Source organism: Tachyglossus aculeatus, chromosome 22 (genome assembly GCF_015852505.1).
Source record: "Tachyglossus aculeatus isolate mTacAcu1 chromosome 22, mTacAcu1.pri, whole genome shotgun sequence".
NCBI lineage: Eukaryota > Metazoa > Chordata > Mammalia > Monotremata > Tachyglossidae > Tachyglossus > Tachyglossus aculeatus.
Window position 1 is genome coordinate 55,930,247 of NC_052087.1, and position 13,291 is coordinate 55,943,537.

At 52.5% G+C, this 13,291-nt stretch overlaps 1 protein-coding gene across 1 annotated transcript in view; it reads right to left on the reverse strand.

The window, feature by feature from the left end:
- Positions 1-13,291, reverse strand: part of DUSP8 (dual specificity phosphatase 8) — a 63,502-nt gene that overhangs the window by 30,913 nt on the left and 19,298 nt on the right. Inside the window, exons 2-3 of the mRNA XM_038765385.1 lie at positions 8,000-8,395; positions 3,694-3,832 (exon numbers count right to left, since the gene is read on the reverse strand). Of these exons, the coding sequence (XP_038621313.1) occupies positions 3,694-3,832; positions 8,000-8,293 (433 nt within the window). The 5' untranslated portion in view covers positions 8,294-8,395. The remainder of the gene's footprint in view (positions 1-3,693; positions 3,833-7,999; positions 8,396-13,291) is intronic.

A 13,291-nucleotide genomic window follows, 5' to 3' on the forward strand; every position in this document is an offset into this window, starting at 1 on the left:
TGGTCCCCCTGCCCCTCCTCCTCCGGGAAGCCCCCCGCCTCGCATCCCCTCCAAGGGCTTGTCCTAAAGTCCCGTCCCGTTTCCAGCTCCCTGACCTCCAAGAGCTGCGCACCCCCTCCACCCCCACTGCCCGAAGGTGACCCTTCCACCATGATGCCAGCCTCGCTCCCAGAGCCATTTTAATTCTGTGGGAATTAAAAGGGCCAAAGCCCCGGGGGGCGGGAAGAACCACCTGGCAGGCACAAAGTCGTGGGTTCTAATCCCCCCTCCGGTCCTTGTCTGTTGGGTAACCTTGGGCAAGTCACTTCGCTTCTCTGGGCCTCAGTTCCCTCGTCTGGAAAACGGGGATGGAGACTGGGAGCCCCACAGAGGACAAGGGACTCAGTCCAACCTGATCTGCTTGCATCCACCCCAGTGCTTAGTAGTAAAAATAATAATAATAGTATTTGTTAAGCTCTTGCTATGTGCCAAACACTGTTCTAAGCCCTGGGGGAGATACAAAGTAATCAGAGTGTCCCACATGGGGCTCACAGTCTTCATCCCCATTTTCCAGATGAGGGAACTGAGGCCCAGAGAAGTAAAGTGACTTGTCCAAAGTCACACAGCTGACAAGTGACGGAGTCGGAATTAGAACCCATGACCTCTGACTCCCAAGCCCGGGCTCTTTCCACTAAGCCATGATGCTTCTCAGTATTTGGCACTTAGTAAGTGCTTAACAAATACCATCATCATTATTATTATTATTATTATTATTATCAATAATAATAACCACATGCTGGGGGTGGGAGGTTGCCGACCTTCCCTCTGAGTGTGGTGACAGGAGGGGGATATCAGCTTCCTCCTCCCCCCCTCAGGGTGCCCTTGTTATTATTATTAGTATTATTATTGTTAAAGGCATTTGTTAAGCGCTGATTGTGTGCCAGGCATTGTGCTAATCTCTGGGGTGGATACAAACAAACAAATTGGGTTGGACACAGTCCCTGTCCCATGTGGGGGTCACAGTCTCGCTCCCCATTTTACCGAGGAGGGAACTCCCCCCCACCTCCTCAAGCCCAAATTTGATTTAAAGAGCTCCACGGGATGAGATGCCAACCGCTGGGGTTGGCAGGGGCGAGGTCCCATGCCCCTCCGGCCAGGAAGGCCTTCAGTCTAACTTAAATCCCCCTGGCTGCAATTAAATCTGGCTGCAATTAAATCCCCCAGCTTTAGCGCAGCAAGAGGGGATTTAGGTTAGAGGGTAGGACTTCCCTCCTGCAGCAGTCGTCTCTCCTTCGAGGATGCTTCAGGGGCTGCTGGGAGGGAGGGAGTGGGGCTTTGGACTGGGCCTCAGTTTCCCGGAATCCCAGAAGGGTGGGGGGAGCGTGTGTGTGTGTGTGTGTGTGTGTGTGTGTGTGTGTGTGTGTGTGTGTGTGTGTGTGTGTGTGTGTGTGTATGTGTTTGGGGGGGAGAGCCAGGGCAGTGGTCAATGACCTGAATGGACCAGTCAAGGCCCACTGTTGGGTAGGGACTGTCTCTATATGTTGCCAATTTGTACTTCCCAAGCGCTTAGTACAGTGCTCTGCACATAGTAAGCGCTCAATAAATACGATTGATGATGATGAAGGCCCAATGGTCTCCCATGGGGGAGGGGGCTGGAAGCCCTCACCCTTATAGACTGTGAACCCGTTGTTGGGGAGAGATTCATTCATTCACTCATTCAATCATATTTATTGAGCGCTTACTGTGTGCAGAGCACTGTCCTAAGCGCTTGGGAAGAACATGTTGGCAACATATGGAGACGGTCCCTACCCAACAATGGGCTCACAGTCTAGAAGGGGGAGACAGACAACAAAACAAAACATGTGGACAGGTGTCAAGTCATCAGAACAAAGCTAAATGCACATCACTAACAAAATGAATAGACTAGTAAATATGTACAAGTAAAATAAATAAGAGTAGTAAATTGTTTCTATCTGCTGCCGAATTGTACTTCCCAAGCACTTAGTACAGTGCTCTGCACACAGTAAGCGTGGCTCAGTGGAAAGAGCCCGGGCTTTGGAGTCAGAGGTCATGGGTTCAAATCCTGGCTCTGCCAATTGCCAGCTGTGTGACTTTGGGCAAGTCACTTCACTTCTCTGGGCCTCAGTTCCCTCATCTGGAAAATGGGGATTAAGACTGTGAGCCCCCCGTGGGATAACCTGGTCACCTTGTAACCTCCCCAGCGCTTAGAACAGTGCTTTGCACATAGTAAGTGCTTAATAAATGCCATCATTATTATTATTATGGGTTCAAATCCCGGCTCCGCCAATTGCCAGCTGTGTGACTTTGGGCAAGTCACTTCACTTCTCTGGGCCTCAGTTCCCTCATCTGGAAAATGGGGATTAAGACTGTGAGCCCCCCGTGGGACAACCTGATTATCGTGTAACCTCCTCAGCGCTTAGGACAGTGCTTTGTACATAGTAAGCACTTAATAAATGCTATCATTATTATTATTAAGCGCTAAATAAATTCGATTGAATGAATGAAGAGTGTGGCTTCTGCTGCCCTCCGGTGGCCGACACTGAAATTGCATCCTCAAGGGCGAGGTGTTGGGGGGGGAGGTTTCCTTTCTAGCAAAATAATAATAAATCAATCAATTAGGGGGATTTATTGATTCATAACACTTATGGTATTTGTTAAGTACTTACTATATGCCAAGAACTGTTCTAAGCGCTTCTTGAGGGCTTACAATCTGCAGAACACTTTACTGAGCGCTTGGGAGTGTATACCATAATAATAATAATAATAATAATGAGGGTATTTGCTAAGCGCCTACTATGTGCCAAGCACTGTTCTAAGTGCCGGGGTAGATACAAGGCAATCAGGTTGTCCCACGTTGGGGTCACAGTCTTCTTCCCCATTTTCCAGATGAGGGAACTGAAGCCCAGAGGAGTGAAGTGACTTGCCCAAAGTCACCCAGTTGATAAGTGGCGGAGGCGGAATTAGAACCCACGGCCTCTGCCTCCCTAGCCCGTGCATCTTCCACGAAGCTGCACCGATTCTTAATATAATATACATATAATATAGTATATAATAATATATAATAATAAATACAACAGTAATTGTAATTGCTTAGCCCTTACTATTTGCCACTGTGCTAACAGCTGTTTTTCCAAGACAAACAGTTCAGAAACAGTCCCTGTCCCTCACATGCGGTGCACCGTCTCAGGGGGAGGGAAAACACGTATTAAATCCCCATTTACAATTGAAGGAACAGAGGCCTAGAGAAGCCAAGTGATTTGCCCAAGGTCACACAGCAGTTCCCTCATACCATCAAATACCATTATTATTATTATTATCATTATTATTAAATTGTAACAATAATAATAATTTGTGGTATTTGTTAAACGCTTACTACGTGCCAAGCACTGCTTTAAGCACTAGGTTGGATACAGGGTCATCAGGTTGTCCCACTCGGGGCTCACACTTTAAATCCCCATTTTACAGATGAGGGAACTGAAGCCCAGAGAAGTAAAGCGACTTACCCGAGGTCACACAGCAGAGAAGTGGCGGAGTCGGGATTAGAACCCACGTCCTCTGACTCTTGCCACTAAGCCCCGCTGCTTCATCATCATCAGAGGGCGGAGCTTCCAGGCCCCATCCCCACTCCTTCCTCCCCTCCAGCCCCGCCCTCCGGCCCACCCCCAGGCTCCCCCCGTCCTCCCCGGACGGTACCTGTGAGGATGGAGACTCTGGGGTAGCGCCGGTCCAGTTTGCTGAGCAGGACGGACAGGAAGCTGTCTGCGGCCAGCGCGGCTGCGTCCCGGGTGCTCTGGTCATACACCACTACGTCCTGACCACCCTCCGCCTCCACCTGGGAGAGGGGTGGGGGGGCACAGGGTCACGGATGGCCGGGACCCCCCCCATCCTCACCTCCGTCTGTCCATCCATCTGTCCCTCCATCCATCTGTCCATCCGTCCGTCCATCCAACCGTCTATCCATCCATCCGTCCGCCCATCCATCCGTCTGTTCATCCATCCGTCCATCCGTCCATCCATCCATCCATCCATCCGTCCATCCATCCATCTGTCCATCCGTCCGTCTATCCATCGGTCTGTCCATCCATCCGTCCATCCATCTGTCCGTCCGTCCGTTCGTCCATCCATCCATCTGTCCATCCATCCATCTGTCCATCCATCCATCCATTCATCTGTCCATTCGTCCGTCCATCCATCCGTCTGTCCATCCATCCGCCCATCCATCTGTCCGTCCGTCTGTCCATCCATCCATCTATTCGTCCGTCCATCCATCCATCCGTCCGCCCATCCATCTGTCCATCTGTCCATCCATCCATCCATCTGCCCATCCATCTGTCCATCTGTCCATCCATCCATCCATCCATCCGTCCATCCATCTGTCCATCCATCCACCCGTCCGTCTTCCCAAACCCATGCCGGCAGGGCAGGGACCACAAGAGCAACCAGGCGGCTGGACTGCTTTTTCAGTCGTCTTTGTTAAACATTTACTATCAATCGGTAGTATTTACTGAACGTTTTCTGCGGGCAGAGTACCACACTAAACGCTTGGGCTGTGAGCCCGTTGCCGGGTAGGGACCGTCTCTATATGTTGCCGATTTGTACTTCCTAAGCATTTAATCCAGTGCTCTGCACACAAGCAGCGCTCAATAAATACGATTGAATGAATGAATGAATGAATGAATACAGCCTGGCCTAGTGGCAAGAGCCCGGGCTTGGGAGTCAGAGGTCGTGGGTTCTAATTCTGGCTCCACCACTTGTCTGCTGTGTGACCTTGGGCAAGTAGATTAACTTCTCTGGGCCTCAGTTTCTTCATCTGTCAAATGGGAATTAAGACTAGGAGCCCCACGTGGGACAACCTGATTACCGTCTGTCTACTCCAGTGCTCAGAACAGTGCTTGGCACAGAGTAACTGCTTAACAAATACCATCGTTATTATTATTATTATTATTATTATTATTATTGTTATTACAATACCACAGCATTGGGTAGACTCATCCTCTGCCCATAAGAAGATTAGAGTCTACAGGGACTGCACTCTGTGCCAAGCACTGTACTAAGCACTGGGGTAGACACAAGATAATTGGGTCAGACATGGTTCCAGTCGCACGTGGGGCTCATGCTCTTAGGGGGAGGTAGAACAGAGTGCTTAGTACGATGCCTTTAACAAATACCATAATTTTTACAGTTAACCCCCATTTAACTGCTGAGGAAACTGAGGCACAGAGAAGTTAAGGGACTTGCCCCAGGTCACACAGCAGTCCGGTGGCAGAGTCAGGATTAGATCCATCTCCCCAGAAGTCCTGCGGTCTGGAGTCCAGGACGGACAGAGAAGTGAGAAACTGCTGTGGCCACATAATAATAATAATAATAATAATAATAATAATAATAATAATAATGGCATTTATTAAGCGCTTACTATGTGCAAAGCACTGTTCTAAGCGCTGGGGAGGTGACATGGTGATCAGGTTGTCCCCGGGGGGGCTCACAGTTTTAATCCGCATTTTACAGATGATGGAACTGAGGCCCAGAGAAGTGAAGTGACTTGCCCAAAGTCACACAGCTGACAGTTGGCAGAGCCGGGATTTGAACCCATGACCTCTGACTCCAAAGCCCGGGCTCTTTCCATTGAGCCACGCTGCTTCTCTAATAATGATAATAATAATAATAATAATGATAATAATGATGATGCTGTTTGTTAAGCACTTACTATGTGCCAAGCACTATTCTAAGCACTGGGGTCGATTCAAGGTCATCGGGTTGGACACAGTCCCTGTCCCACACGGGGCTCACAGTCTTAACCCCATTTGACAGACGAGGGAACCGAGGCCTAGGGAAGTGAAGTGTCTTGCCCAAGGTCACAAGGCAGACAAGTGGCGGGGCCGGGATTAGAACTCAGGACCTCCTGCCTCCCGGGCCTGGGCTCTATCCACTAGGCCCCGCTGCTTCTTTCCAGGGGTCGGGGGTCGCGGGGCACAGGGCAGAGAGAGACGGTCAGAGAGAGTCACTGACGTCACCCTTCCTGCCATCTGCTCCCCCCCCCCCCCCCGCCCGCCGCTGACAGATGCCACTGCCAGCTCCGCCCCGCCCCCCACTCCAAGGGCACATCTGCCCATCTGCCTCCTCCCACCCCCGTGACCTCAGGTGGGGAAACCGAGGCGGGGGTTGGGGCCTGTTCTCCTTCCCTCTCCCCGACCCTCGCTCCACCCTGGGTCATTCATAGTAAGCGCTCAATAAATACGATTGATGATGATGATTCATTCATTGCATCGTACTTAGTGAGCGCTCACTGGGTGCAGAGCGCTGTGGCAAGTCCAAGAGCACAGCGGGGAGAGGGGAGCCCGTTGGGACTCCCATCTGTCCATCCCTCCTTCGCCCTGCCTTCATTCATTCAATCGTATTTATTGAGCGCTTACTGTGTGCAGAGCACTGGACTATGCCTTCCCATGTCCCCCCCAGGCCTGTCCAGGGGAGGGGGGCAGGAGGCAAGAGGGGGTGACCCCTGGGCCGAGGGAGGGCTCTGTGCCCCCCACCCCTCCACCAAGCCCCGAGATGACCTCTCCGGCCCTCGGCCTCCTCCTTTCCTCGGCGGGGGAGGGGGCGAGGAGGGGAGCCGGGCATCCCCCCTCCCCCCTGGATCTCCGGCATCCAGGCGGGGTGATGTCATCGGCAGCGAATGGGAGCGGGCCTGGGGCTGGGGGGCGCCGGGGAAAGGGGGGCTGGGCCCGGGGATGCTGCAGATTGGCTCCAGCTGGGCCTGGGTGATTAATGGCCTGCACACTCTCTAGCCTCCCGGGGGCTCAGATGAGAGGGTGGAGAGACAGGCGGAGAGAGAGAGAGGATGGAGAAAGAGGGGGGAGGCTGAAGGGAGGGAGAGGAGAGGATGTGGGGCGAGAGGAGATGGAGGGAGAGAGGGGAGAGGAGGATGGAGAGAGAGAGAGGGGAGAGGAGGATGGAGGGAGAGAGGGGAGAAGATGGAGAGAGAGGGGAGAAGAGGATGGAGGAAGAGTGGAGGGAGGGAGGAAGGAGAGAGGAGGAGGGAGGAAGGGGAGAGGAGAGGGAGGGAGAAAGGGGAGAAGCGGTTGTGGGGGGAGAGGTTGGAGGGAGTAAGGGGAGAAGAGGATGGAGGGAGGAGAGAGGAGGAAGGAGGGTGAGAGAGGGGAGAGGAGGATGGAGGGAGAGACAAGGGGAAAGGAGGATGGAGGGAGGGAGGGAGGAGAGAGGCTGGAGGGAGAAAGGGGAGAAGAGGATGGAGGGAGGGAGAGGAGGAAGGAAGGAGAGAGGGGAGAGGAGGATGGAGGGAGAGAGAGGGGAAAGGAGGATGGAGGAAGGGAGGGGAGAGGCTGGATGGAGGGAGAGAGAGGGGAGAGATTGGAGGGAGAAAGGGGAGAAGAGGATGGAGAGAGAGGGAGGAGAAGATGGAGGGAGAGAGAGAGGAAAGAGGTTGGAGGAAAGACAGGAGAGGATGGAGGGAGACAAGTAGAGGATGGAGGAAGGGAGCAAGGGAAGGAGGGAAAGGAGGATGGAGGGAGGGGAGAGGCTGGAGGGAGAAAGGGAAGAAGAGGATGGAGGGAGAAAGGGGAGAAGAGGATGGAGGGAGAGAGAGGAGGAAGGAGGGTGAGAGAGGGGAGAGGAGGAGGGAGGGAGGGGAGAGGCTGGACGGAGGGAGAGAGAGGGGAGAGATCGGAGGAAGAAGAGGATGGAGAGAGAGGGAGGAGAAGATGGAGGGAGAGAGAGAGGGGAGAGGTTGGAGGAAAAGACAGGAGAGGATGGAGGGAGACAAGCAGAGGATGGAGGAAGGGAGCAAGGGAAGGAGGGAAAGGAGAAGATGGTCAGAGAAGTGGAGTGACTTGCCCAAGATCACCCAGCAAACAAGCAATGGGCCCAGGATTAGAACCCGGGTCCTTCCGACTCCCAGGCTTGGGCTCTCTCCACACTAGGCTACACTGCCATTCTACATTCCCTGCCCACAACAAGCATAGTCTGCAGGGGAGGGTGCGGGTACCTCGACCCTGGAGGCAGCCTGGATGAGCTCGGCCACGGACACTTTGTCCTGCTGCAGGCGGCGCTTGACGAGCTTGGAGGCGCAGACGTTGACGGCCCCGAGCACGTGGCAGGCGTTGAACTCCACGAAGGAGCGGCTGTCGATGACCAGGACGCCCCGGCCCGCCTGCTGCTGCTGCTGCTGCTGCTGCTCCTGCTGCTGCTGCTGCTCCTGCTGCTGACCGCGCCGCTGTCGGAGCAGGCTGGCCAGCTGCTCGGGGGCCGTCCCCCTTGGCGGGGGCCGATCCCCACCCATGGCGGGCCCGGGGAGGGGGCACGGGCGTCGATGACCACGGCCGGCCGGGGAGAGGGCTTGGAGTGCCGCTATCGTCCGCTGGACTGGCTCATGGTGCCGGAGCTGGGGGAGAAAAGCGGAGGTTGGCGGTCAGGGGGTCCAGAGACCGGGAGGAGGGTGGTCCCCATCCCGGCCCCCATGGACCCCGGTGTGGAGCTGGGTCGCAGCTGCCCTGGGGTGGGGGGCCGTGGTGGTCTGGTGGAAGAGGAGGGCAGCTAGTGCTCTGCCCGATGGACTGAGGGGAAGGGGCTCAAGTGAGCCCCCTTCTCCCACTAGGCCCATCCATGGTGGGCCTGGGGGGCGGTGGCGATGACCGAGGCCGGCCGGAGGACGCTGGATCGGCTCATGGCGCCGGACCTCAGGCATTTATGCTATTTGTTAAGTGCTCACTATGTGCTAAGCACTGCGGTAGATACAAGGTTGGCAGGTTGGACACAGTTCCTGTCCCACCTGGGGCTCCCGGTCTTCATCCCCATTTTCCAGATGAGGCCCAGAGAAGTGAAGTGAGTTGCCCAAGGTCACGCAGCAGACAAGTGGCAGAGCGGGGATTAGAATTCGGATCCCTCTGATTCCCAGGTCAGGTGGTCCAGAGCCTGGTGGGTGGGGGGCAGGGGGTTATGGGGGGGGGGGGGGCTGTCCCTTCCCCACAGCACTTATGTCCAGATCTGTAATTTCTTTCTTTCTATAAATGTCTGTCTCCCCCTTTAGACTGCAAGTTCCTTGTGGGCGGGGAATGTGTCTGCTTGTTGTTGTAATAGTAATAATAATAATAATAATAAGAATGATGGCATTTATTAAGCGCTTACTATGTGCAAAGCACTGTTCTAAGCACTGGGGAGATTACAAGGTGATCAATTTGGTCCACAGGGGGCTCACAGTCTTAATCCCCATTTTTTACAGATGAGGTAACTGAGGCCCAGAGAAGTTAAGGTACTCGCCCAAAGTCACACAGCTGACAACTGGCGGAGCCGGGATTTGAACCCACGACCTCTGACTCCAAAGCCCGGGCTCTTTCCACTGAGCAAGAAAAAGAATAATTATGGTATTTGTTAAGCGTTTACTATACGCCAGGCACTGTTCTAAGCGCTGGGGTGGATACAAGCAAATCAGGTTGGACACAATCGCTGTCCCTCCTGGAGCTCCCCGTCTCCAACCCCATTTTCCAGATGAGGTAACTGCGGCCCAGAGAAGTGAAGCGGCTTGCCTGAGGTCACACAGCGGACGAGTGGCAGAGCTGGGACTAGAACCCACGTCCTTCTGACTCCCTATTGTCCTTTCCCAAGTGCTCAGGACAGTGCTGTACACACAGTAAACACTCAATAAATATGATTGACTTCTCCGGCGTCCAAGAGTCACGGTGCCCGGGGGGGCGGGGGACCGTGGGGGTCCGGTGGAAGAGGATGGCTTGGCGCTCTGCCCGACGGATGGGGGGTGAGCCTCCTTCCCCCGGCCCCTGCGGCAACCATCTGGGGGTCCCCCGATTCCACCTCCCCCCTTGAAGTCCCCTAAAGCGGGTAGCAGCAGGAACAACGGGGCTGGGGGCATCGGATGAGTCTGGGAGCCCGCGACAGCCCCGCTGTGCCTGTCTGTGTGACTTTACACATATCACATCTACACACAGACCAGCACATGCGTGTACACACAGGCCGGGGAAGGGGGAAAACAATAATAATAATAATGACGGCATTTATTAAGCGTCTACTATGTGTAAAGCACTGTTCTAAGCGCTGGGGAGGTTACAAGGTGATCAGGTTGTCCCACGGGGGGCTCACAGTCTTCATCCCCATTTTACAGACGAGGGCACTGAGGCACAGAGAAGTGAAGCGACTTGCCCAGAGTCACACAGCTGACACCAGCTCGGCCCCTCTGCCCGCCCCCTCCCCTGGTCTGCCCTTCGGCCCACAGTCGGAGCCCCCAGGGGTCAACCGGTCTCTTTCCCCCTCCCCATCCCCCCTGCCTTACCTCCTTCCCCTCCCCACAGCAACTGTATATATGTATATATGTTTGTACGGATTTATTGCTCTATTTTATTTGTACATATTTACTCTATTTTATTTTGTTAATATGTTTTGGTTTGTTGCCTGTCTCCCCCTTCTAGACTGTGAGCCCACTGTTGGGTAGGGACCGTCTCTATACGTTGCCAACTTGGACTTCCCAAGCGCTTAGTCCAGTGCTCGGCACACAGTAAGCGCTCAATAAATACGATTGATTGATTGATTGATTGGGAGCCCACTGTTGGGTAGGGACCGTCTCTATATGTTGCCAACTTGGACTTCCCAAGCGCTTAGTCCAGTGCTCTGCACACAGTAAGCGCTCAATAAATACGATTGAATGAATGAATGAATGAACTGGTCCAGTTCCCTGCCACCACACCTTCTGATGGGACCCTGATCCCAAGGTCAGGCCCCGTGCGTGCTCCCCGCCCAATCCTGCACCCCTCTCCTAACGCCGCCCACATGCTTCCTGTATATATGTATATATGTTTGTACATATTTTTTTACTCTATTTATTTATTTATTTAATTTATTTGTACATAGCTATTCTATTTATTTTATTTTGTTAGTATGTTTGGTTTTGTTCTCTGTCTCCCCCTTTTAGACTGTGAGCCCACTGTTGGGTAGGGACTGTCTCTATATGTTGCCAATTTGTACTTCCCAAGCACTTAGTACAGTGCTCTGCACATAGTAAGCGCTCAATAAATACGATTGATGATGATGATGATGCTTCAGGGGTCACCGGGGAGGGGCCGGTACTGGTGGGGTCCCCCGCTTCCAGACAGCTTCACTCCCAGGAAGGGTGAAGTTCTACCTTCGGTCTCCCCTAAGCACCCCGGCTTTTGGCGGCTGCCCCATTCTCTGCTCTCTCGGAGCCCCAAATTTATGGAGTGCTCTACCCTCCCGCCTGTAAAGATGGCACGGGGTGGGGGGGGTTGAATCTCGAAGTCCCAAACCAAGGCCACCCGGCCATCACGCTGGCTCGGTGGAAAGAGCCCGGGCTTTGGAGTCAGAGGTCATGGGTTGGAATCCCAGCTCCGCCAATTGTCAGCTGTGTGATTTTGGGCAACTCACTTCACTTCTCTGGGCCTCAGTTACCTCATCTGTAAAAATGGGGGTTAAGACTGTGAGCCCCCCGTGGGACAACCTGATCACCTTGTAACCTCTCCAGCGCTTAGAACAGTGCTTTGAACATAGTAAGTGCTTAATAAATGCCATCATCATTATTATTATAATTATTATCACCTCCACCGGGGCCTTGTTCAGGGTCCAGGCTCGGGATTCAAACCCAGGACCCAGGGACCACCCGCCCCAGAAGCTGATGGCTGATGGCTTCTAGACATCTTACCTCCTTCCCTTCCCCACAGCACCTGTATATATGTATATATGGTGGTACATATTTATTACTCTATTTATTTATTTATTTTACTTGTACATATCTATCCTATTTATTTTATTTTGTTGGTATGTTTGGTTTTGTTCTCTGTCTCCCCCTTTTAGACTGTGAGCCCACTGTTGGGTAGGGACTGTCTCTATGTGTTGCTAATTTGTACTTCCCAAGCGCTTAGTCCAGTGCTCTGCACACAGTGAGCGCTCAATAAATACGACTGAATGAATGAAGTACTTCCAGCCCCATTAACGGGGAGATCATCAGCCTTCTGCGAAGAAGGGGATGGGGACTCATTAGCGAGTTAGCACCTCTACCGTTGCCACGGCAACCAGAGAGGTGCCAGGCAACAGCTGTTCAGGAGCCCCATGGCAGCGGGCTAGCTTCTCCCCAGTCGGGATGGAGCGCAGGGCACGGGGCCACATTACTGATACAAACCCAAAAAGAACAGTAATAATAATACTAATGGTATTTGTTGAGCGTTTACTCTCCCCCTCGTCCCCCTCTCCATCCCCCCATCTTACCTCCTTCCCTTCCCCACAGCACCTGTATATATGTATATATGGTTGTTCATATTTATTACCCTGTTTATTTATTTATTTATTTATTTTACTTGTACATTTCTATCCTATTTATTTTATTTTGTTGGTATGTTTGGTTCTGTTCTCTGTCTCCCCCTTTTAGACTGTGAGCCCACTGTTGGGTAGGGACTGTCTCTATGTGTTGCCAATTTGTACTTCCCAAGCGCTTAGTACAGTGCTCTGCACATAGTAAGCGCTCAATAAATACGATTGATTGATTGATTGATTGATTGGTTTACTAGGTGCCAAGCACTGTTTTAAGCACTGAATGTGGAGGAACACCTCCCCCCACCCCACTGCACTGTGCAACAGTCTGGGGGGGGGGGGGTCCTCTTTCAATCGATCAATTAATCAACTGTATTTTCTATTCATTCATTTGTATTTACTGAGCACTCACTGTGTGCAAAGCGCCGTACTAAGCGCTTGAAACCTCCCCAGGTCACCTTGTAACCTCCCCAGAGCTTAGAACAGTGCTTTGCACATAGTAAGCGCTTAATAAATGCCATTATTATTATTATTGAAAGAGTTTAGAGAAGCAGCGTGGCTCAATGGAAAGAGCACAGGGGTCAAACCTCTGGGCCTCTTGTAATAATAATAATAATAATAGGGAAGCAGCGTGGCTCAGTGGAAAGAGCACGGGCTTTGGAGTCAGAGGTCATGGGTTCGAATCCTGGCTCCGCCACATGTCTGTTGTGTGACCTTGGGCAAGTCACTTAACTTCTCTGAGCCTCAGTTCCCTCATCTGTAAAATGGGGATTAAGACTGTGAGCCCCCTGTGGGACAACCTGATTACCTTGTAACCTCCCCAGCGCTTAGAACAGTGCTTTGCACATAGTAAGCGCTTAATAAACCCCATTATTATTATTATTATTATTAATAATAATAATCATAAGCACTTACTATGTGCCAAGCACTGCTGAGGTAGATATAAGGTAATCAGGTTGTCCCACATGGAGCTCACAATCTGAATCCCCATTTTCCAGGTGAGGGAACCAAG